The sequence below is a fragment of the Lepisma saccharinum genome, chromosome 2, assembly GCF_977018435.1.
Source record: "Lepisma saccharinum chromosome 2, izLepSacc3.1, whole genome shotgun sequence".
In the NCBI taxonomy this organism is placed as follows: domain Eukaryota; kingdom Metazoa; phylum Arthropoda; class Insecta; order Zygentoma; family Lepismatidae; genus Lepisma; species Lepisma saccharinum.
In genome coordinates this window covers 62829826-62856577 of record NC_139230.1, presented here as the reverse complement: position 1 = coordinate 62856577, position 26752 = coordinate 62829826, and the positions used below count along the sequence as shown (strand labels likewise).

Here is a 26752-nt window from a genome sequence, read left to right as displayed (position 1 = left end):
TATGCAGCACTAGTGGTCGGAGAGCGACACACACAAATGCAAGCAGGAAGAAGTGGCATGTAGCTGTAATCTGGTACAGTTGCAATGCAGCCATTTTAGGACAGTTCTAGGTTAAAGATTGCAGCTCTCATACAGTCTCCCACCGACTGTGATGTAGCCTACATTGCATGCTCAGAATTTGGCACAGCGCCACTTGCAATCGTGTGAGGTATGCAGACCAGACGTTGTGAGTGATAGTAAGGTCAGATGATGGTGCAGACAATTTACAGAAGGCCAATCGAATGTGCACAACCCCATACAGCTGAGTACACGCAGGTCCTTTGCATCACTTCAGGTGAGAGACCTTGGACCACTCCTGTACAGCCCTGTCCTTGCATGTAGCGACGTTCATCTCTTTGTTCAACTGAAGAAGAGGTTCTGGCAGGACAAGGATTCTTGTTTTATTTATGCCTATTCGGTAGGGACCTTGATATTTTGTTATTTTTTTAAAAAATTGTGTATTTGCTTATTTTTTTATTTTTTGCTATACAGTGTTATTTTTCCCAAAATTCACATTTTCATTTTAGCGCCTTTTCTTGCAAATATCTGAAATTATACCTTCATGGTGATTTTAAACTACGATTTCAAATTGTAAGTCACATGGCTTACGCCTCTTCGTGAGAGTTTGATATCTTGAAAGTTATTTAGGGAAAGTTATTTTCCATAACCCCTTTTTTAATTTTAAGGTAAGGATTTTAGATAATGGAATTTTCCCCGTATATACTGAAGGGTGCATAATGACCATAAGTGGCGATGCACACAAAAAATTAAAATCAATCACTCTCATGTGACAGATACCAATATATTATGGCACCAAAAATTGGCATTATCTTTTTTGACTTGTTAGTGTTACGTTTCTGAAAATTCACGTTTTTGATTTCGAACATTTATCTGCCAAAGATACTGAAACGTAATACTCCATTGTGCTTTTAAACTATTATTTTAAATTGTAGGTCACATGGTCTATGTATTTTCGTGACAGTTTGATATGTTGGAACAGATATCGGAAGGATGTAAAAGTAAAGTGCTCCCCTGCACTTTTCCATGAAGGTGTATAGTAGGGGTGTGGAGTTAGGGACCCACACTTTCTTGATCACGGCTGAAGATAGGGGTGATGTGATCAGCACCATGCTCCTGGCTACCTTGATCCCTCAAAGTTTCCTCAAGGTACCAGCTTCATATGATGCTCGGTGGGCGCCGGATCAGTTTGAATAGGTGCAAAACATCCCGGTTCTCCACCGCAGGGGATCGACCCTGGGTCTCTCGCATACTAGTTAGATGCCCTAACGACTGAGCTCCATTATTACTCACTCGATAAATGCTGATGGTGCGCACTTAGCTTGGTAATTCAAAACATATGTCGTGCGACAAATACGAAGATGTGGTTCCCGTGTGATGGTAGATACGCACTCAATCTCCTGTTAGAACCCTGCCACATTGCTCTGTGATGCAAATGGTTTTGATAGAAGTTGAAAAAATCGTGGGAAATACATGATTTCATGTGGCTGTCGGAATTATTCCATGCACGTATAACTCTATAGTTTACTCTTGAGTAAAATGTTGGAAAACTTGCATGTTCTATGTACACAAATATGGCCTAGAAAAGACAAGAAAGGTGGATTTCATGGAATTTTTCGTTGTTTTAGGACATTTATTTTAAAAAAATCGCTAAAACGGCAACAATTCACATTTTATGCCAAAATCGCATTATTTCGATATTTCGAATGGGCGAAAAATGTGTCCAGACATCACTGCACATTCATAAACATAACTTCGCAGCAATTACCATTTTTCACGGTTTTGGCGTTTGTGAAAAATCAATATCCCTACTAATTGGAAATTACTTTCTGGCCACCCCTCATATAAATCAGTAGATGGAAAGTGAAAATTTAGAAGGGCTGGCAGAGAAAAGTCAATTCTTGAAGAAAGTGATTTGCTTTTATGATTGAATGATTCGAGTAAATCTGATACTATTTACGTATTCATTATTAGTATTTTATTTCATAATATTGGACATTAACCTTACTCAGCGAGAGATTAATGACAACCTCTCATGAGTTTAACCTTCGAGCGGGTGCGCCTGCACAAAATTTACGCCAAAAGTAATTTTCTTTAATTTTCTTGTGTTTCCTTTGATTTCGTCGACCTATGCTTTTTATGTATTCCTCAAATAGGTATTTTGTGTTGCATATTAGCAGTCATTGTTACTAATCCATATGTTATACTCTGTCAATTGTTGTTTATTTCAGATAAGATCACCGTGTCGTAAAGTTTGCGCTGCGCGCCTGCTCCTGTTCAGTAATTATTTCTTCCGGTCATTGTTGAAAATGAGTCGACAAAACGTAGACATTAGCGAAATTCAACATATCCTTCAAGTTTCTTGAATAGAATAGATTGATTGATTTTGTTTTTGAGTCTGCTTTATGCACAGAAAGGCTAATCGTGACTTGACCTACTTTGGTAGCTAGGCTCGTTCCCTTGATGTTTTGAGGGGACGGACATATCTGAAAATGTGAAAGTAAGTTCTTATTATTTGGTTTATTTTACTTAGTTTATACGATATATATATATATATATATATATATATATATATAGAGAGAGAGAGAGAGAGAGAGAGAGAGAGAGAGAGAGAGAGAGAGAGAGAGAGGAGAGAGAGAGAGAGAAAGAGAGAGAGAGAGAGAGTGCATGCGCGCGCGCGCGGTGAGGGAAGGGAGAAGCGGGAGTGAGTACACAGGACATTGCCATAGACTGCCCATAATTTTTCATATGACGTAGAGAATTTTTACTAGACTCGATCTCTCTTGAACTTGGATTGTAAAGTGTTTGTACATAGACTTGTAACATTTAGGTTTTCAGCAGGAATATCTGTCGTAAAAAGTATGACACGCGCCTGCTGATGAAAAGCAGTGGTGCGCTATAAATATGTAATAAGTTACGTACTTTTTTTTGTTTTTTCAGCATTCTAACTTCTATTTCAATATGTTTCATTTATATTAACCTCAGATATGATATAAATAAATGTAGACCCCAAAACATTTACGTTTATATTATAAAAATCCTCGCTCATAATGAATGATACTAAATGACGTAAAAAATGCGTCACGCGCCCGCTGGTGACACGATTATGAACGCGCCCACTAGAAGGTTAAACAGACAGGACAGAGAGTGACATTAATTTTATTGCAATACTAGTGTTGCATTAAATTTGAGGTTGCACTTGCCAATTTTTATAACTTTCACCAATGCAAATTTATGTTTCACTTTTTCGTGATACAGTATGTACCATTGTTATTCGTACACATAAATTTTCCGAGGAAAAAAATGTCATATCTACTTGTAAATATAATCATTTTCATATCTACCTGGAAGTTAATGTTAATGAAGGTTTCACCAACAAATGTCAATAAAAATGTACATTCAAAGTGTATAAACAAAGCATATAATTTGTGTGAAAAGAGAAAAACACGCTGTTCATGCAACATTGTTATTCGTACAGGCCAGAGTTTCAATCTTCCTAGCATACAGCGCCACTGCTATTCGGGCGATTTCCTGCAGTTTGCAACTTCGTAACAAGTTTGAACATGCTGGCACGCTCCCCGTCAAGCGGAATGCTGGTGTAGGTATTGTTGTAGGTCTATCGTCTATTTATCAGCGTGTTCGAAATGGGCAAGGTGAATGAACTTAGTTCAGATCTGAAGGATGTTGTTATAAATTTGGCCCTTAGAGGTTATTCGTTAAGAATAATTGGACAAACAGTCAATAAATCACACTCCACAGTTCAATACATAGTAAACAAATTTAGAGAGGAAGGTTCAACACAGTATGTGCCGAGAAAACCAAAAGAGCGACGGTTGAATAAACGTGATGAACGCTTTATTTTAAAAAACAGTGCGAGAAAACCCCTGACTAAGTGTTTCTAAGTTACGACCGTTAGTGGAAAATGTTGCTAGCAAGATGATGTCAGATCAAACTGTCCGACGTGCCTTGTGGAAGCATGGATATCATGGCAGAATACCACGAAAGAGGCCATATGTAAATAAGGTGAATCGCAGGAATATACTTTCATTCACGAAAGAGCACATCCACAAGGACCAGGAATTTTGGGATAGTGTCATATGTATGGTTATATATTTGCTAATTGTATTGTTTTTTTTTTTCTGCCGTCTGTAATTGGAGGTTTACCTCTGTTGAGGGCATAATAAATAAATAAATAAATATTGTCAGACGAGTCCAAGATTAATATATACAGTTCAGATGGGATAAATAGGGTCTGTGGAAAATCAAATAAAGACAATGATCACATTAACACAGTTCCAACAGTTAAACATGGTGGTGGGTCATTAATGATTTGGGTTTGTATGTTGTCCAAAGGTGTTTGTACCATCCAGTTTATTGATGGTATCATGGATGCATATGTTTATTTGGACATATTGAAGAACAATGTAAAGCAGAGTGCCCAAGAAATGGACATCCTGCCTATCTACAGATTCCAACAAGACAATGACAGTAAGAATAAGGCGCGAGTTAACATGAATTGGCTAATATGGAATGTGCCCAATCTACAACAAACACCAGCTCAAAGTCCAGACTTAAATCCCATTGAGCATTTATGGGCAATTTTGAAGAGGCGAGTCCATAAAGCAGGCGTCAAGTCCAAACAAGAGTTGAAAACTGTTGTGCAAGCCGAGTGGAATAAAATAAGCTCTGAAACATGTCGGAAACTGGTTAATTCTATGAATAACAGGTGTCAAGCAGTAATTAAAGCCAAAGGATACACATCGAAGTATTAGAACTGTCAGTCAATTTGCTCTGAATCACGGGTTTATACAGGATTTTTCCCTTGGGGGGGGGGGGGGGGGGTTGGAAATTTTTTGGGGGGTGTAAGTTTGGGGAAGTTAAGTACATATTTGGGACCGTTTTAAAAATGTTCGCCCTAATTCAATTTGTTCATGGATGTTTCTAGAGATTAACCCCACCCCCTCCCTTCCCTTCCCTTCATGTAACATTTCAGAAGAAAAAAAGATGTCAAATACAGGAAAAGATGGAAAATAGATTAATGTTAACATTTCAGTTTAACGTTTTGAGTATTGCATTCCTTCCGATAATGTTCAGTACTTGATTTAATAAATCATTAGACAAAACACAAAATTTTAACATTAGGAACACTTGTGCAATATTTTAATTTATTTGTATCGTTCTTGACGTAGGTGTAAGTCGGAGTTCAACTTGGGGGTGTCCAATTGAAATATCAGTGAGAATGCATTGCATGGGTGTGCACGCACTTGCCTGTCTGAAGTAATAGTAATAAATTCAGATATAATATGACTTAAATAAATTATGACACTGTCAGCGAAGCAAGCAAGAAAATTTTTAGAACAATTTCTCTGCAAACTGATTATGCATATTATTAGTTAAACATAGCGACAGTATCCCATGATGTTTACTCTTTACAATCTTGCTTTGCTCGTTCGTTGAAGACTTCAATATGAAATTCCTTGACAAATTTCGTTCAAAAGCAATATCAGGTATCTATCAAACGTGCATCCCAACTTCCCACTATATTTAACATCTTCATGGCCATGCTCTAAATATATCGAGTTTCATTACTTTATTTCAGTTTGTGAATCATCGTTTAAACAGAGATTTGAAAACACCAGCAGAATTTGGAACTCACTCGCTACATAGAACTATTAAAGTTATACATGCATATTTTCTAACAGTTAGAACAGGAGGGGGTAGGGGGCATGTGGTGAGGTAAAGAGGATGCCGAACGAGCAAAGCAAGATTGTAAAGAGTAAACATCATGTGATACTGTCGCTATGTTTAATTAATAATACGCATATGCATTATACCCTTACAAAACTTTGGAAAATACGCTTGGCACTTTTGAGAGTTTATCTTTCAAACACTAAATGAGAGACTCCAGGGAATTAGGAGTCACGTGCCTCTTTGCCTTAAAAGAAAACAAAATAACATGTGCAAATAAATGCATGGCATGTTAACTGCAAAATGAAGGCAAGGAATTTTCACTTCTAAATTGAAGAATGCTTTATTTTCAATTATTTAAAAATTGAATAGCATTTATTTCACTATCCAACACAAAGAGCACAATGAACCAAACAAATTTTCTCTCTCCACGTTTTCTAGAAGGCAGTGGCAAGCACCGTCGTGCCCTCACTGGTGCGCCTATGGTCAGATATAAATTTGGGACTTAATGTAAAATACATTTCTTTTGTGTTTAATTCCTTACACTCAGGCCCTTAGCCAGGAATTCTTTGTAGGAGGGACAAAGTCAATCCTAGAGGGGGCAAATTTTAATATATTGTGTCACATTGGCAGATATAGCAGGGTACACAGAGGCACTTGACACCTCCCCCAAAAGAGATAAGTAACAGAAAAGGGATGATATCTTGAAACTGCAACAGGGGGAAAAAAAATGAGCAACATCAAATGGCATTTTTTTCGATAATGAACTTTCCAGATTTGCCAAAGAATATAAAGTTTAACATGAATAGGCTAATACTTGATATTTACAGGTTGATAATGTTAATAGACGATTATTGGGCCTCTCTGCAGACCTGATTAAGGGAGCCCTTTATAAATCATGCTTCAGGGCCTCCCCGATGGCGCAGTGGTAGCGTCTTCGTCTTGTAATCAAGTGGTCCCGGGTTCGATACCCGGTGGAGGCACATAGTGGTTTGGATCGCACTTTAAACTGTAGGTCCAGTCCCGATTAGCCTTAGTGTCCATTAAGTGGACTTAAAACACCAATTCAATCAATCAATCATGCTTCATAATGATTCTTTCTAGTTTCCAGTATGCAAGATTTTTCCGCACAAAGGAATCTAACGAGAATCCAACAACACCATTGTGTTGTGTTATGCAAGAAAAATCGAATTAATTAAATAATAATGGTTACATATTATCTACACTTTGATGAATTGTGTAAAAAATTGTAATACATTTTTTTTGTACTTGCTAAAACATTAAAATATGGGTCCCTTAGTCCACCACGGACTCTATTTCCTTCAAAGGGAAAGAGTCTTGCATCACTACAGACAATGTTTGCCTACTGGATACGTAAACCATTTTGCAAAATATTGTGTGAATTGTATTATATTATAGTCGAAATACATGTTTTGACACCTGACAAACAAATAGGAATCCCTTGATTGATCAATGACTTCTTGGATTACAGTGTCATCATTAATATTTCATATTAAGTTTCATAGTAAGAAATTGTTTTAATAGAGTGCAAATAATTTTACAGAGCACCATGGCATTATCTTTAACATTTTTTTTCTCATATAGATCGTTTGGTTCGTGGAACCGACTCCCATTGCCCCATAACTATGGCTTTGAACTTGGGCTATAAGAACAGAAGACATTGCGAGTGAAGCGAGTAAGAAAATTTTACGAAATGTATTTTTATTTGTATAAAATTTAAAATCGAGAGGGGGGCAATTGCCCCTTGGAAGTGCCCTTGGCCGTCTCGAAGAAAAATGCAAGGAACTCGTAAAAACTAATTCCATCTTGAGTATCCAATTGTCCTGCTATTCTTAGATTCTCCTAGTCTTGTTTTTTTACTTCAATGTTCGCTTCCCCTAGAATGGACTTCCATCCAAGGTTGGGAGGGTGGTGGTGGGAGGGACAATTCCCCCTGCCGCCCTGTGGTTGCGGCACTGTTTATGAGTGTCTCTTCATCAATTTCACGTCATCATTCATTGTTGCGATTAGCTATAGGTGACAGAAAATCAACGCTAAGTAACAAAAATCAAATATCCACTCCCTCTCTCTACCACATGAATCACTATTACCAAAAAGGGAAACCCCCCCCAATCCTGATACGACATTATACTGAATCCCACACACATTCATAAATCACAAAATCAATAAGTGTCTTTCTTATGTTCTTAGAGTAATTGTAAAGATTAGTGAGAATTCCAGGTGTTCTGTATTTTTCACAGAAGGGGCAAAGCAGGCTCTCAGGGGGGCAGTTGCCCCCTGCCTCCCTCTAGCTACGAGCCGCTTACACTTCCATTGCTTCGTCTGAAAAGTTGAATAAAATTAAACATGTCATTATGTCAGGGAACCGACTAGATACAAAGAGAAAGACATTTTTTACTAAAGCTATATCTTTGCAAACTGACAATAGCTTTGATTTAATAGGGTACCAGTAATTTCACAGGGCACCACGACGTTAACGCTTTTCTATTTTTATCTGTTTTGCTTGTTTGGCACCCCATTTGTACTTAGCCCAGAGAAGCACCCCAAGTGGACCCTCCCCTTTTTACAACTCTCTTTCTAATAGTATATCATTTCTTTTACAAAGGTAAGAACTCTTGGAGCCAAAAAAATGGTCATAAACTATAGACGTTAATGAATCACTTAGGTTCTTCATGAAATACTTGCCATTTCATATCGAATACTCGATCAGTAAATTTTATATTGGTACTTTATGAATATCGGTTGGAAGAAATTATACCTACATATAGCGTCACTGATTTTCTACTCACCACTTTCAGTTTCTTTCTGTCAGGTTTTTCATTTTCTCTATCTTCTTCAGACAGTTTTGCAGTCAAGTTTCAGACATTGTTATACACTAAACAGAACGACAACACACAAACGGAGATGCTACACTGAGACTGACCTAAGGCATTTGACTGTTCTTTTCTCTACCACTCCAAAATCATTCATCTCGCCAAGTTACAGAAAATAGTGTTGCTAACCATAGTAACAGAATTCACTACAAGGAGTCAAACCTATATCTTTCAATTTATTCCCTTACTTTTATCGTACAATCGAAAGGAAAATGCAACGAAATGTAAATTTCATTGACTCAGGGGTTGAATAATTGAATTTACGAATCTGTAATGTATTTAAGAAATATATAAGGTATTCAAACGCTGAACTGCCAACACTGCACGCGGAATGTGCTCCCAGGAAGGAGGGCGAGAGGTCAGTTTGACATTTTCCAGATGGCAGCGTCCCTTCCCTAGAGCTGACCGAAGCCTTGTCAAGGGATAGTGCAATGTCATTGTAAACGTATGTTAACTTGTGCGAAACCAGTAATACGTCAGGATGATGACAGAAAACCTTCGTAAGCACTGCTACATTAAATAAGGTGAAGTGAGCCAGAAGAGTAATAAAATTCCAGCAGCATATTTGCAGTCTAAAGCTCTTCTTGTTTATGCATTCGATTTTTGTTAGATGTTGCAGTCCATGCAATTTCTGTCGCATGGTGTAGTGAGATACTTTGTCAGGTGGCGATATTCGACAAAAATCGTATGTATCAAAGGAACCTATTTGCTTCCATGTTCCTTCAGTTTGCCCAACAAAATGCCCTACTACGACGTCCGACAACTATCGGATGGTGCCACCCACTCTTATCCCCTCAATCTGTTGACAAGTCCCCTTACTACTTTCATACGGACAAGAAAAAATGATAATTCAATGCATTTTCCACGTAATATTTACTCTCCCGATGATACCATACGGTATCATCAGAGTAACGTCGTACTCGCCCGATGATACCATATGGTATAATGGTGCTGATTATGAAATGAATGTGCTTTTTGGACCTTCATACTCTTATGTTTTGGTGGAAACTCTAACACAGGTCTGGAGCAATTCACATTGATGACCCCCCTCTCCCCTCCACGCAACATAGCCATCCACATTTCCGAACAGAGTTTCACATTTTGGTTCATTATTCAACTTGTATAGCACCCAGAAACATGAAAAATGTTTCAATCTCTTTGGACGCGTCCATTCTTTGAAGAGAAAACTAAGGTTTGCACCTTCTCCTAAAAATAGCAGGAGAAGAGGGGCAAATTCCAGATTTTTATGGGTTTTTTTCATTGAAATTTGGTTGTCGCACCTCGAAGCCCATCTTCCTCGATTCGTCGTTCTGACTTATACACGGTTGCATGCTATGATGTTCTAGCTGCAAAACAAAACTTATTTGAAGTACATTGCTCTGATGGTGCCCGAGTTATAACAATATTCTGAGCAATATGCAAATTACCTATTTTTCGTAAAAAAACAGTTTCACATTTTGGCTTATTATTCAACTTATATGGCACCCAAAAACATGAAACATGTTTCATTCTCTTTGGAAACGTCCATTCTTTGAAGAGAATACTAAGGTTTGCACCTTCTCACCAAAATAGCGGGAGAAGAGAGGGCAAACTCCAGACTTTTATGTGTTTTTTTTCATTGAAATTCGGGGCTCCCGCCCCCAAGCCCCTATTCCTCAGTCCGGCGTTCTGAATTGTACACGGTTGCATGCTCTGATGTTCTAGTTGCAAAACAAAACTTATCTGAAGTAGATTGCTCCCATAGTGCCAGAGTTATAACATTTTACCTCAAAAAATTCACATTACCTATTTTTCGTAAAATGAAAAATTCACTTTTTGGCTTATTATTCAACTTGTATGGCACCCAAGAACATGAAACATGTTTCTTTCTCTTGAGAAATGTCCATTCTTTGAAAAGAATACTAAGTTCACGTCTTCTCCCCAAAATAGTGGGAGAAGAGGGGGCAAACTCCAGATTTTTGTTCTTTCCATTGAAATTCGGGGGACGTGCCCCCCCCCCCCACCAAGCATACCTTCCTCGGTCCGGTGTTTTTTTTTAATTGTACACGGTTGCATGTGCTGATGTTTTAGTTGCAAAACAAAAATTATCCAAAGTAGACTGCTCCCATAGTGCCCGAGTTTTAACAAATTTCCTCCAAAGAGTGTTCGAATTTAAAATTCCCACCTCCCCCCCCCCCCCCCCCCAATCACTGGTTTCTGGCACGGTGGTTCTGTTGCACATAAAAGGGGCCTAAAAGTTGAGGCCGAAACTTACGAACGAGATTTCCATAATGATATCCTTATATAAGTAAATAATTAAAAAAGAAAATAATCAATGAAGACGAAATCCCCTCACATTTCCCTGACTTTTTTTGACACCTCAAATTCACTGACTTTTCCAGGTTTTCCAGGTCTGTCGCCACCCTGTTTTTTACTCAACAAGTATAAGTCTGATTTCAACAAAACTTTACATGGTTGTAGATATGTACCATCACTACATACAACATTTTTCGTTCACTTCCCTCTATGCACAAAGGCTAATCAGGAATGGACCTACAGTTTAAAGTAGGATATAAAACACTGTGTGTCTTCACTGGGTATCTAACCTGGGATCCCTTGATTACAAGGTGACGACATTGCCACAACACCAACAGGGAGGTAAAAAAAATGTATACGTAAGATACCCCCTCCCTTCCACCGGAAAATCCAGAGCACGCCACTGGCTCTAGTGTTTAAAATGATTATTCTTGTGTTATCTGCACAATAAGAGTTATGGTTTTGTTTATCACAAGGCAGCACAAGAAAAAACATAGTATTCTTTATGTTGGATGAGTCATTGCTGTCAGAAGTGATATCGGCAAGGAACTGCTTTTGGAACAGCCAGACATACCACTGGTGCAGGTAGAAGCCTCCCTCCAGATAGACTGGTATAAATAAATGGACAGGTGGAATAGGAGTGAAGTGAAGATAAGAGACAATGGACTACAACTGTATTTATTTTTAAACCAGCAGCGGGCTTATTATCTAACCAAATTGCAGAAACAAAGGGGGAAGGATTATTGTATTGAAACGGACACATGAGTGTGTCCTATGCAGATAGCTGAATAAAAAAAAGGCTGCTTCATGAAATTATTGCATAGCCGTGCCCAGCAGTTTTAGATTAATGAGCTCTTGGGACTTTCTTTTCTAACTCCATCCTAAACCAATATCAGATAACAGGGTTTGGCAAATACTTCTTCCTTTTGCCTGGCAAACAACAAGGGAAAGTTTTCCAAGCAAGTTTCCCCTCCCTTCCTATCTCTCTCCCTCCTGTCTATTATAGAAAGGATTAAGTAAAAGCGTGGGTAAAGAAGTGGGAAAAATGTATAACCGAGATTTCACTGTATTCAAAAAACATTAATATGTCAGAATTGTATGCTAAATTACAAGCTATTTATAGATATTATCAGATTGGTAAAATGTTAATCTTAGCAATGAAAATGATACATGGAGATGTACCTACATTTGCAGATACCAACAGATATTGATTAATCCACACAGTTCCTAAACTGTTTGTTGAGACTTGAGATGGCTTTGTAGTTCAATGGTAGAGCATTGGCACGAAATGCCAAACACCCAGGTTTGGTTCCAGGTTGATCCATAACTTTTACATAGCTTTGCTGCAAGTTATTATATGTTGTGTGTGTGTCTCTAGATAATCTGCATAACAAGTTCAGTTGAATATACAATGGAAACTCAATTTTACATTTTTCAAGCACCAAGATGAAAAAACTTAAAATCCAGTAACATGTAAAAATCAAGGAAAATTTTATAAGATTTTGCTGTATAGGGACCATCAAGGTTGAATGTAAAATCCAGGAACATAAAATCAGGTTTCCACTGAAATATTTTACTGCTTATGAGATGGTAGCTGTAGTAAGGCACACAATTGTGATTCAAGCACAAAACAGGTAAATCAAAACTACTAAACTAATATGTTGTGTTTTGTGTCATAAGATCCAAAGGGACAAATGTTGTAAAAAGAACTGCTTCAATTTTTCTACTTACATCAGGGGGAGAACTGAAGACTCTCAAGTGATCTGGTAAAGATCCTGTACAAATCTGTCTGAGCCCAGGGCCAAGGGGAGCAGTGTAGGGTGCTGATCTTGTCATAAGGGCCCTTGTAGAAGGTAATCCTTGATGGATAGCTCCTGCTCCCTTCTGAAAGTGGCTTCGGCCTTCCTGGGCCAAAGGTGCTGTAGTGGAAGGACATGGGACAAAACTGCTCCAAACACTACTGGACTCGCGCACTGCAAAGATAAATATGCATGTGACAAGTAACAAGGCAAATTTCACATAATTCAATACATATAATACAGAATAAAAACAGGTTACTAATGGTTAAAAAAAGCTAAAAACAAAAACAGTGTGGGTCAACTTACTATAAAATTTCAAATATGCAATTCATGATAACAAAAAGCAAATATGTTTTAGGGCAATGCTGAAAAAACAAAGTAATAATGAAATACAAGTTGAATCAATAAGGCAATTTTTCATGGTGAGTTCTAACTTAATGTTAACCAATGCTTCAGAACATCATTAAAATATTCATGATGGATGCCGTAAACATGGTTTAAAATTACTTACGTGAAATTTAGAAATTTTGCACTTCCGCATTGCACAATATAATGGTTAAATCCTATTAATTTCGTACCCTTTTGTGAATGAAGACAGTGGATCTTCAAAATTAATAGAATTTAATCATTAAATTGTGCAGCACAGAAGTGTAAAATTTCTAAATTTCACGTACGTAATGTTTAAAATACTCTTCAAAAGGTAATCAAATCCATATACCATATACCATAAGTGTCTTGTGTAGTAGTTGTGCTGTCTAATGTGTTTGTGTTTGTCTTCTGTAGTAGTTCCTCCATTCATATTGGGGGTTAGGCGTAGAGCTGACAACTCTGCACTGTAAAAAGCCATGTCAAGAATGAGCAATATAAGGCCATGGATGTTCCCAAGGTAAAATATTCCGGAGGTAAAATAGTCCCCCGTTCGGATCTCCGGGTAGGGACTACTTTGGGAGGTCCCTGGACTAAGGATAAGATCTACGTTAGGAATAAGGATATTAAATTAGGCACCTGGAATGTTCTCAGCCTTTACCGGCCTGGGGCATTTCAGTGTACAGTTAATGAGATATTTAAGTATAAATTAGATGTAGTAGCTGTCCAGGAAGTTAGGTGGCCAGGAGAAGGGAATTGTAAAACTAAAAATTATACTTTTTTCTATGGTGGTACTGAAAATCGTAATTTTGGAAGAGGCTTTTTCATAAATAATAGAATTATCTCGGCTCTTAAAATAGTAGAATTTATTAATGATAGGATATCATATGCAGTTTTACAGGGTAGGTGGTGTAAAATTATTTTAATAAACATACATGCACCAACGGAAGATAAATATGATAATACTAAAGATGATTTTTATACAGAGTTAGAACAGGTCTTTGATAAATTTTCTCAGTATGATATGAAAATTCTGTTAGGTGACTGTAATGCACAGATTGGCAAAGAAGAGACATTTAAACCCACGATTGGTAAAGAAAGTCTTCATGAATTAAGTAATGATAATGGTATAAGATTGATTACTTTTGCAACCTCAAAGAATTTAATTGTGAAAAGTACCACTTTTAAACATAAAGATATCCATAAATATACCTGGTCTTCCAGTGGCGTGCGGTGACATTTAAACTAGGGTACGCAACAAGTGGCCAACCGAAATGAATTATGGGGGCCAGAACCCCCCCCCCCCCTGGCCATCATGTTATTTAGAAAATAACTTTTTTCTACAATTTTATAATGGGAAATTTCTCATCCTTGTATCAATATCCAAATGTAACGAGGTAAAATATATGTATGATATTTTATATTCGCAAATATATTCTGATAGTAGCTACGTAGAGTCCAACAATTCACCTTTGATTATTTCCTTCATGCAGTGCGATGAACATTGAACGGGAAGGAAATGGCTCAATCATTTTCCGTCCTTTCAAATTTCATGTAATAAATTTGATAAATCTCAGTATCCTGTACTATTTCACAACATCTTTCGCAGAGGAAACCAACGAATAAGGCCAACAATAAAGTTTCACTGTTTTTCTACTCAGTCAATCACTCTATAGAGATATTTTTTCTTCTTCTCAAAAATCAAAATGACTAATATACTGCTTACCATCCTTCACAACTCCTGCCTGAAACAATTTTTCCAAATCAGGAACAGACGTTCCATTTCGGATTGTTTACACTTTTTTCGTAAATTCCGAAAATCCCTTCTCCAGTATGTCATCAATAACTCCCGGTCCCTCTATTTTATCACTTCACAGCACCGACAAACAATAGAGATCCTGTAATGTAAATAATATGAACGAAACACTCGCTGCAAATTTCACACGACAGAAGAAAGCAAAAGTCAACCTCCCACGGTACGTTGTGTCCGATCCCGCTATGCCCGAAAACCACGCGTTCTTGTGGACGAATGAATCGGAGTTGCCAGTCGACAAAGTATTTTGTAGAAGGGAGATAATTAAGGACAAGTAGAAAATACGTCAGCATACATCCCAGAACACTTCACAAGCTAAACTACCGTACATCACTTTGCAATGTCTGGCGGAAGAAGGGGGGGCTCATTCTAATCCCATTGTAAGCATTGTGTTTTATTATGTTTTTCTTTTATCATTCATTCATATCGTTGGGTCAACAATCAACACCCATGCTATGGAACTCAAAGGAAATGTTGATCCCGAAAGGAGATAAACAGATACTCTCATACTCTGAGAATTGTGCGAAACTTGCAAATTGTTCACATATTTTCCCCTCGACACAGTGACAGTCCATTCTGGTCCTCACCTCCCTATACGAAAAAAAAAAACTTGCTAGTGTAACTTTAACCTCACATAAATATTTTATATGTGATAGTTTACGCGTATATTAAATATGATCTTCCACCATTACATATTCTTGCCCTCCTGTCTGATTCCTGTATCACTTTTTATAATGTATTTTTATTGCAACCCAACAGTGATCTATCTACGCGTGGCTGCTAAATGCTAGTAAGCTAAGCATTCCAGAAAAAATATGTTGACTGCTGTCAACACTGCATACGCTGTCAAAATCTTGGGTACCCTCGATGCTTAGAACCTGGAAAGGAGTGGGAGAGAGGGTAAGCGCGGGCAGACCCAAACACGTGGTCGGGCTGATATGAGACAATGGGGTTACCTTCCGAATTTCTAGGGTACCAAGCAGAAGAAACAGCGTCTTTCTGCGGAAATCTGCAGGAACGCGGATCGGGTGGGTGTCGGTCACAATCGGGATCATTCGGGACTGCCTTCAGAAAGCCAGCAGCGTGTTCGTGCGGAAATCGGAATTTCTTGCAGTGGAACTGCTTTCGGAGCAATAATTGTTGAATTTTCATGTTCGGGGAAGACGAAAAAATGTTTATTTTTTCTTACGGTGTTGTGGGTACGCAGTGAGTACCTTGCGTATCCTGAATGCACGCCGCTGTGGTCTTCTCCAGATGGTAAAACTCATAATCAGATAGATCATATTCTCATTGATAAGAGAAGGCATACTAGTATAATTGACGTTCGTACACATAGAGGTGCTGACTGTGCCAGTGACCATTATTTAGTAATTGCTAAATTAAGAGAAAGACTCTCAGTGATAAATCATAAGCAACAAAATCTAAAAGTTCTAAAATTTGATACAGGAAAGTTTACTGATGAAAGAATTAAGAAAGATTACCAAATTAAACTGTCAAATAGATTTGAAGTTTTGCAGGATTTAAATGATGATGAAAATATAAATGAAACAGACGTAAATAAGAATTGGGAGCACATACGTAATGCAATAGAATCAGCAGCTAAAGAAAGTATAGGATACCATAAACCGAGAAAAAGTAAGCCATGGTTTGATAATGAATGTCATAATCTAATAGAAATAAGAAATCAGGCTAGACTTAGATGGTTAAATAACTCTGATGATACAAATCTAAACAATTATAATAGAATAAAGCGAGAAGTTAACCGCACGTTTAGAAGTAAAAAAAGAGATTACTTGAAAAGCAAAATTAACGAAATTGAAACAAACAGCAAAAATAAAAATATCAGAGATTTATATAAAGGTGTAAATGAGTTTAGAAGGGGTGGCAACCTAAAGTAAACTTGATAAAAGATAAAGACGGTGATTTTCTTGCTGACCCAAGCGATATTCTAAATAGATGGAAGAACTACTTTAATGACCTTTTAAATGTCCATGTAGGAGATAAATCAGAAGTGAATGAAGTACACACAGCAGAACCTTTAGTTCCAGAACCTAACTTGACTGAAGTTAAAGATGCTATTAAAAGGCTAAAGAATAACAAAGCACCTGGCATTGATTTAATACCGGCTGAGTTAATTAAATATGGTGGAAATTCATTAATATGTCAAATTCATAAAATAATTTGTTTAATATGGAATAAAGAAGAAATCCCTCAACAGTGGAAAGAATCCATAATTGTTCCTGTGTTTAAAAAAGGTGATAAAATGAACTGCAATAATTACCGTGGAATTTCTCTACTCTCAACAACATATAAAATATTATCTAACATTATTTTAACACGACTAACACCATATGCTAATGAAATTATAGGTGATTATCAATGTGGATTTAAACGTAACAGATCAACTACAGATCAAATTTTTCACATCAGACAGACACTTGAAAAAAAGTGGGAATATAATCAAAATGTCCATCAGCTATTCATTGATTTCAAAAAAGCATATGATTCTGTCAAAAGAGATAAATTATATAATATATTAGTAGAGTTTGGAATACCTAAGAAGCTTGTTAGTATGATAAAAATATGCACCAGTGAAACAGAAAGTAAAATTCGTGGGTATTAATATGTCTGACAAATTTACAATTCATGATGGGTTAAAACAAGGAGATGCATTATCTCCATTGCTCTTTAATTTTGCCTTAGAATATGTTGTTAGGAAGGTAAAAGAAACTAAAGAAGGACTAAAATTAAATGGTGTGACTCAGTTGTTAGCATATGCAGATGATGTAGACTTACTGGGGGATGATGTGAATACAATTAAGAATAATGCTAAAATATTTTTCAAAACTGCTAAAGAGATAGGTTTGGAAGTTAACAAAGAAAAAACTAAATATATGCTTACAGGCCGAAACCAAGTGTTAGGTAATAATCAAAATCTAATTATTGATAACAACTCGTTTGAACGAGTTTCCAAATTCAAATACTTAGGAGTAATATTAACAAATGAAAATTATATTAAAGAGGAAATAAAAAGTAGGCTTAATTCAGGAAATGCATGTTACTTCTCTCTTCATAAACTTTTGTCTTCTCGTATAATATCTAAGAAACTAAAAGTTAAAATATACAAAACAGTAATTTTGCCTGTAGTATTATATGGGTGTGAAACTTGGTCCCTTACATTGAAAGAGGAACATAAATTGAGAGTATTTGAAAATAAGATCCTTAGGAAAATATTTGGACCTAAAAGGGATGAGGAGACAGGTGAGTGGAGAAGGTTACATAATTTAGAACTACATAATTTGTATTCATGTCCAGATATTATTAGAATAATTAAATCAAGAAGACTTAGGTGGGCAGGCCATGTGGCACGAATGGGAGAGGAAAGAGGAGTTTACAGGATTCTTGTTGGGAAACCTGATGGTACGAGACCAGTAGGAAGGCCAAGACGAAGATGGAAGGACAACGTCGAGATGGACCTAAGGGAAATCGGTAGGGATGGAAAAGAGTATATAGATGTTGCTCAAGATAGGGACAGATGGAAGGCCTGTGTTGCTGCAGCCATGAACCTTCGGGTTTAAGAAGGCTAGAGAGTTAGTTAGTTAGTATAAGTGTATAACTTCAGTGGTTGCTAATTTCCAGAGCTCAATTACACTCTACCATGGATTTGAATTATTTAATGTGTCTCAATTGCTAGGTGCATTTTTTTTAAAAAAAATATTCCAGTGCAATGTATTTAGACAGACTTAAGGCATGTGAAATAATTCAAGTAAACACACATATATTTGTTAACATGAACTGTTGTAAATTCTTATAAAAATATTCCAAGCCATAACTGGCTGAAGATGTTTTAATGGGGCTGTTACAGTACCACCACTTTGTTGTTGCAAAGATCCTCTAACACCACCTGGGATCCAACTTCCTCCTGCAGTAGGAGAAAATACCAAATATTTTAGTGTTGGGAATTTTTGAGTTTCAATAGCTCAAAAGAAGTAAGTGTAACTGTGGCATCACAAAGTTATCTGAATTGCAAAGTTTTTTACATATTAAGGATGGAACAGATTAACTGGTCCATTGTCGATATTTTGCACTACAGGCACATCACTTTATCGTTAAAATTACCTATCCAATATAGCAAATAACCCTACAATTTAGTGTGAAATTTGGCTAATTTTATATTTATGAATATAAATGTGTTTCAGATGTTCTGACTTTGTAAAGTAAATGTCTAAATGTGCAGTTCCTTTTTCAAACACAAAACAATATTCAGCCATCTGGGCACATACCATAATTAAGGAGGTTTTCTAACCATTATGTTATTCAAGGAACATTTACAATTTCATATCGGATAAGCTGAATGTCAGTATTTGGTATTGGCAAAAATTTCATGTGGGTGCATCCCTACCATACATAAAATCTCATTAATACAATGTTTCTTGTGAAGAACACATTAAATAGGCATTTAGGAAATACTATAGCAAGTGGCTATTTTCTTTGAGCACTTAATTACTTAAAAACTAAGTACACACATTATAACCATATCAGGAAAAAAGAACATTGAAGAAATTATGAGTCACTCAATTTTGTTCTGCATCAACTGCTAAATTTTACCTATTCTCAATAACTTTAAATTGTGAAAAATGTTCAGCTATCTACTCAGCCCTATCCCCTTCCCTAACCCAGAACTAACAACAGAAGAACATCACAATCCCACCACAAGGCTCTCCCTTGTACAGCGGTCTCTTTTCTACAGGCTTCCTCACTCATATAATAACCTGCCTCCAAATGTGGACATATTCTTGCCAGAACAAAGTTTTAACATATTGTTAACCATGTATGTATAATTTTGATTTGTTTTCAGTGCCATCTTGTAGTATATTTTGTTGTTGTTGTCATTTCCCTGCTGTTCCTGTTTCAGTGTAAAATGGTCATTCAGTACTGTATCTGAAACTTTAGGTAAAATAAAAAGAAATAAAGAGAAAAAGAAAAAACAAAAGTAACTTACTCTGTGGCCTCAAACTGAGAGCAGGACCATACTCTATATTTGCAATAGCATCCTGTTGTGGTGACTGGTGTGCTAGCATCATTTCTAATGAATTGCCTATGCCAGGTCCTGCCATGATGCAGTTCAAAGATCTCTCCGAGTGCTAGGTAATAATAGTAATAAATATGGTAGTTTTTATAAAAAAACAAAAAAAAACAAATCCACATAAGCATTTAAATATTGCAATGTCAATAAGATGTTTAAAATGGCCAAAGTAAACTACATGTAATGCCTGAAGAGATCTATAGCAGATGTAGGAAATAATTTTCCACACATCCAATTAGAATAAAAAATGCGATCAAATACTCAAAGATTGTGCACGACATTAAATTTCTTTGTACAGCATGTTTCAGAAGTCCTGTAATTCTTTAACTGCTTATGGCAGGAGATTCGTACTTGTACAGAGATCAGTGGTATAAATTATAGATGTGTTGCCAGGTGCAACATAATTGGTACTTGACAGTATAATTTCTGGGATAAATATATATTTTATTTTCATATAGTTATAAGGTTAGTTTCAGTGTTGTAATCAAATTCATTACTTACTTATAAAATTAAATTTCATCCCCAATATAAATAATTTATTTGTTCCTAATGATGTGCACATTAGATAATACATCCAGCCTGTGCATCCTAGAGTACAGTGGAACCTCAACTCTATCCTCACCAATTTTACTTTACCCCCTTCAAACATTGTGTTGTACATAAAAGAGACCTAAATGTTGATGCCGAGACTTACGGAGATTTCACACCGAAATGATACGCAACAATTGACAAGTTGCAAGTGACACGTGTCACATGCAAGAAAACCCTCAGTAACCAATGTAACCTATCGAATGGAAGAGACACAGCAAGCTGCACATATTACTTGCATGTCTCTCGAACTGGGCTGGGCTGTTTTCTCAATACCGAGAATCATGTCACCTCAGTTTGTCGTTCGTACATGCACTGTGAATGCTTCACCCCCAGTGAACACCCAGTATTTAAACTCTAGAGAAGAGCCCAACCTATCATTACATTTTTGAAAATCTAATTTGTTGACATAATAAAGTATGGATATATGCAATGTTTTAAGATTTAAACACAGCATTCCTTTTGCTTTATCAAGTTTGTTGGTGCAGTTATCGGCTGTAATTTGCCTTCAATATCATGTAGAGGTGTCTTGTTTTGGCCATTTAGGGCATGACTGAAATTATTTGAAAAAGCACGCACATGGAATCATGTTAGTCCAAAATAAATCAATCAATGTGGTAAGATACCCTAGTGCAGTGTTTCTCAACCGCCGAGCCACGACCGACCTGCTACCAGGCTTTCATATCAACTATACTGAGCTGTGAAAGGTTCTGCTGTAAGTGGTTGACAACTAACACAATCCCCAGGACTAGAAATCCAGTTTTAAGTGGGATCTGTGCTACTATTACCTCCACCTGTTATCAAACCCGGGATCATTATTTATTAGGAGACAACGTTACTGCTTTGTCATCTATGTTTTTCTATTGGTCAACAATCCTACACATAATCAAATTATTATTACTATTTATGATTATGTCAGAATTTATTTATCAATATTTCATTTCATGGGTACATGGTATATCATGTATAAAATCTTAGGTATTTAAGAGGAATTTTTTTGGATCCAGCCCAATGACTTAAATATATATATATAATGGATAAAAGCAAGGAGGGCCAAAAGGGCTAAGTAAAAATCAAAGAAGGTAAAAGGAAACACTCACCGGACAGTAGAAAAATTCAAAATTTTCGCTAATTTCATAGCATCATCGGTGTGAGGAGAAATAGACGGAACCGGAAGTTGGGGCCCTGCAGAGTTGCCAGGTCCCCATCGAAGAAGAAGCGGTGCGTAGAACGAAAAAAACACTGTTTTGTCACCAGGCTCGTCGTAAACTGTGAGTGTGTAGGATGACTTGGGAGGGGGGGCGGGAGGGGGGGTGAGGGTTGGGCATTAAGGCACGTCGTAAACTGTGAGTGTAGAATGAGTTGGGAGGGGGGGAAGGAGGGTGGGTGAGGGTTGGGCATTACTGGGTGGCCTTGTTCAGGCCAGGTGGAGTGGTTGCACTCATGGCCGATATATAGGCCCTCTCCCATCTTTTGCGAACAGAGGTGTTGGCTGGTTGGGGTAGGAGATGGATGATCGCTACCCGGAAGCAGTCGTTGAAACTGATGTTGTGGTGGTTGGTGTGGACGGCGACAGTGAAGTCCAGGTTGTGGGTGGAGGAGCGGTGGTTATTGATGCGGAGGTTGAGGGCCGTTGATGTTTCCCCCAGGTAAATATCACCACAGATGTTGCAGGTGAGGATGTAGATAAGGTTTGAGGCATGGCAGGTCCCTTTGGGATGGAGGGTAAATTTGCCAGTGGCCGTGTGCACCTGGAGGATGTGAGAAGTGATGAGAATGGGGCAGGTCTTGCACCTGGGGCGGTTGCATTTATGGGCAGGGGGGTGTTGGATGTGTGGTGAAGGAGTGTTGTGGACCAGGATGTTTTGGAGGTTGGGGGGGGCGTTTGAAAACCACTCTGGGTTTGTCGGGAAATATGTTTTTGGTTTCGGGATCACTGTGGAGAATTGGGAGAAGAGAGTGCAGTGTGTGCCTGATTTTGTTGAGGTGGGGATGGTATTGGGTGATGAGTGCAGGTGGGTTGGTGGCAGCAGGTTTCTTGGTGGTGGTGGTATGTGAGGCAGCTCGCGATATTTGCTTGGTGACCAGGATGGAGGGATATCCACGGTTAACCAGGGCCTGGTGTAGGCGGAGGTTATAATTCTGGCGGGAGGTGGGTGAAGTGTTCAGGCGCTGTCCCCTGAGGGCCAGAGAGAATGGAATGGCTTTTTTGGTGTGGAACAGATGGGAGCTGGAGAAGTGTAGGTATTGCATGTGGTTGGTGGGTTTTATGTGGATGGAGGTAGTCAGGTGTCCTCCCTCGATGTGCACGTCCACATCCAAGAAGGTGATCTGGTTGGGGGAGTGCGTCCAGGTGAATTTGAGGGAACGCCCCCCCAACCTCCAAAACATCCTGGTCCACAACACTCCTTCACCACACATCCAACACCCCCCTGCCCATAAATGCAACCGCCCCAGGTGCAAGACCTGCCCCATCCTCATCACTTCTCACACCCTCCAGGTGCACACGGCCACTGGCAAATTTACCCTCCATCCCAAAGGGACCTGCCATGCCTCAAACCTTATCTACATCCTCACCTGCAACATCTGTGGTGATTTTTACCTGGGGGAAACATCAACGGCCCTCAACCTCCGCATCAATAACCACCGCTCCTCCACCCACAACCTGGACTTCACTGTCGCCGTCCACACCAACCACCACAACATCAGTTTCAACGACTGCTTCCGGGTAGCGATCATCCATCTCCTACCCCAACCAGCCAACACCTCTGTTCGCAAAAGATGGGAGAGGGCCTATATATCGGCCATGAGTGCAACCACTCCACCTGGCCTGAACAAGGCCACCCAGTAATGCCCAACCCTCACCCACCCTCCTTCCCCCCCTCCCAACTCATTCTACACACACAGTTTACGACGAGCCTTAATGCCCAACCCTCACCCCCCCTCCCGCCCCCCCTCCCAAGTCATCCTACACACTCACAGTTTACGACGAGCCTGGTGACGAAACAGTGTTTTTTTCGTTCTACGCACCGCTTCTTCTTCGATGGGGACCTGGCAACTCTGCAGGGCCCCAACTTCCGGTTCCATCTATTTCTCCTCACACCGATGATGCTATGAAATTAGCGAAAATTTTGAATTTTTCTACTGTCCGGTGAGTGTTTCCTTTTACCTTCTTTGATTTTTATATATATATATACACACACACAAATGATGAAGGAGACAGTAAACACTTACCACACGAAGAGAAATAATTCTATATTTCGCAATCTGAGTCACATTTTCAAGATAGAAGGAAAAAAGATCGTCGTCACTTGGCGAAGAAGCACAGAATAGAGTCTCTACGATCAGTGTTGCCAGAAACAGTTGATAGATAACGAAAAGTACTTTAACCAGTGTTTACTGTAAGGTGAGTGGGTAGTTTCGGGGAGGAGAGGAAAGGGTTACTGGTTGGCTAGGTTGAGTCCGGGGGGTATAGTGGCGTGCATGCCTGCTATATAGGCCCTTTCCCATCGCCTGCGGAAAGATGTGTCAGAGCAGGCGGGGGGGTAAAAGATGGATGAAAGTTATTGAAATTAATTTGCATAAAATGGACTTAAAAAATGAAAAATCAGAACTCAAATAATGCAATCACTTACAGCAGAACCTTTCGCAGCTCAATATAGTTGATACGAGTGCTAGATAGCAGGTTGGTTGCGGCCCGATGGATGAGAAACACTACACAAGGGTACCTTACCACCTTGATTGATCCATTTTAGACTAACATGCTTCCACGTGCTTGCTTTTTCCCCGATTGTTGAGAACCATTTCTCTATTGTATTGTAAAAGTATTGTAAAGTCCACTATACGCACAGAAGGATAATCAGGACTGGACCTACAGTTTAAAGTAGGATATAAACTACTATGTCTCTCCACTGGGTATCTAACCTGGGATCCCTTGATTACAAGGTGACGACATTGCCACAACACCAACAGGGAGGTAAAAAAAATGTATACGTAAGATACCCCCTCCCTTCCACCGGAAAATCCAGAGCACGCCACTGGCTCTAGTGTTTAAAATGATTATTCTTGTGTTATCTGCACAATAAGAGTTATGGTTTTGTTTATCACAAGGCAGCACAAGAAAAAACATAGTATTCTTTATGTTGGATGAGTCATTGCTGTCAGAAGTGATATCGGCAAGGAACTGCTTTTGGAACAGCCAGACATACCACTGGTGCAGGTAGAAGCCTCCCTCCAGATAGACTGGTATAAATAAATGGACAGGTGGAATAGGAGTGAAGTGAAGATAAGAGACAATGGACTACAACTGTATTTATTTTTAAACCAGCAGCGGGCTTATTATCTAACCAAATTGCAGAAACAAAGGGGGAAGGATTATTGTATTGAAACGGACACATGAGTGTGTCCTATGCAGATAGCTGAATAAAAAAAAGGCTGCTTCATGAAATTATTGCATAGCCGTGCCCAGCAGTTTTAGATTAATGAGCTCTTGGGACTTTCTTTTCTAACTCCATCCTAAACCAATATCAGATAACAGGGTTTGGCAAATACTTCTTCCTTTTGCCTGGCAAACAACAAGGGAAAGTTTTCCAAGCAAGTTTCCCCTCCCTTCCTATCTCTCTCCCTCCTGTCTATTATAGAAAGGATTAAGTAAAAGCGTGGGTAAAGAAGTGGGAAAAATGTATAACCGAGATTTCACTGTATTCAAAAAACATTAATATGTCAGAATTGTATGCTAAATTACAAGCTATTTATAGATATTATCAGATTGGTAAAATGTTAATCTTAGCAATGAAAATGATACATGGAGATGTACCTACATTTGCAGATACCAACAGATATTGATTAATCCACACAGTTCCTAAACTGTTTGTTGAGACTTGAGATGGCTTTGTAGTTCAATGGTAGAGCATTGGCACGAAATGCCAAACACCCAGGTTTGGTTCCAGGTTGATCCATAACTTTTACATAGCTTTGCTGCAAGTTATTATATGTTGTGTGTGTGTCTCTAGATAATCTGCATAACAAGTTCAGTTGAATATACAATGGAAACTCAATTTTACATTTTTCAAGCACCAAGATGAAAAAACTTAAAATCCAGTAACATGTAAAAATCAAGGAAAATTTTATAAGATTTTGCTGTATAGGGACCATCAAGGTTGAATGTAAAATCCAGGAACATAAAATCAGGTTTCCACTGAAATATTTTACTGCTTATGAGATGGTAGCTGTAGTAAGGCACACAATTGTGATTCAAGCACAAAACAGGTAAATCAAAACTACTAAACTAATATGTTGTGTTTTGTGTCATAAGATCCAAAGGGACAAATGTTGTAAAAAGAACTGCTTCAATTTTTCTACTTACATCAGGGGGAGAACTGAAGACTCTCAAGTGATCTGGTAAAGATCCTGTACAAATCTGTCTGAGCCCAGGGCCAAGGGGAGCAGTGTAGGGTGCTGATCTTGTCATAAGGGCCCTTGTAGAAGGTAATCCTTGATGGATAGCTCCTGCTCCCTTCTGAAAGTGGCTTCGGCCTTCCTGGGCCAAAGGTGCTGTAGTGGAAGGACATGGGACAAAACTGCTCCAAACACTACTGGACTTGCGCACTGCAAAGATAAATATGCATGTGACAAGTAACAAGGCAAATTTCACATAATTCAATACATATAATACAGAATAAAAACAGGTTACTAATGGTTAAAAAAAGCTAAAAACAAAAACAGTGTGGCCGAAACCAAGTGTTAGGTAATAATCAAAATCTAATTATTGATAACAACTCGTTTGAACGAGTTTCCAAATTCAAATACTTAGGAGTAATATTAACAAATGAAAATTATATTAAAGAGGAAATAAAAAGTAGGCTTAATTCAGGAAATGCATGTTACTTCTCTCTTCATAAACTTTTGTCTTCTCGTATAATATCTAAGAAACTAAAAGTTAAAATATACAAAACAGTAATTTTGCCTGTAGTATTATATGGGTGTGAAACTTGGTCCCTTACATTGAAAGAGGAACATAAATTGAGAGTATTTGAAAATAAGATCCTTAGGAAAATATTTGGACCTAAAAGGGATGAGGAGACAGGTGAGTGGAGAAGGTTACATAATTTAGAACTACATAATTTGTATTCATGTCCAGATATTATTAGAATAATTAAATCAAGAA

At 38.1% G+C, this 26752-nt stretch overlaps 1 protein-coding gene across 1 annotated transcript in view; it reads right to left on the bottom strand.

Moving 5' to 3' along the window:
- Window positions 1-26170, bottom strand: part of LOC145984440 (uncharacterized) — a 46803-nt gene extending 20633 nt beyond the window's left edge. The window contains exons 1-3 of the mRNA XM_083118103.1: window positions 25952-26170; window positions 19915-20056; window positions 12666-12907 (exon numbers count right to left, since the gene is read on the bottom strand). Coding sequence (XP_082974229.1) covers window positions 12666-12907; window positions 19915-20056; window positions 25952-26056 — 489 coding nt within the window. The 5' untranslated portion in view covers window positions 26057-26170. The remainder of the gene's footprint in view (window positions 1-12665; window positions 12908-19914; window positions 20057-25951) is intronic.
- Between the last annotated feature and the right edge of the window lie 582 nt (window positions 26171-26752).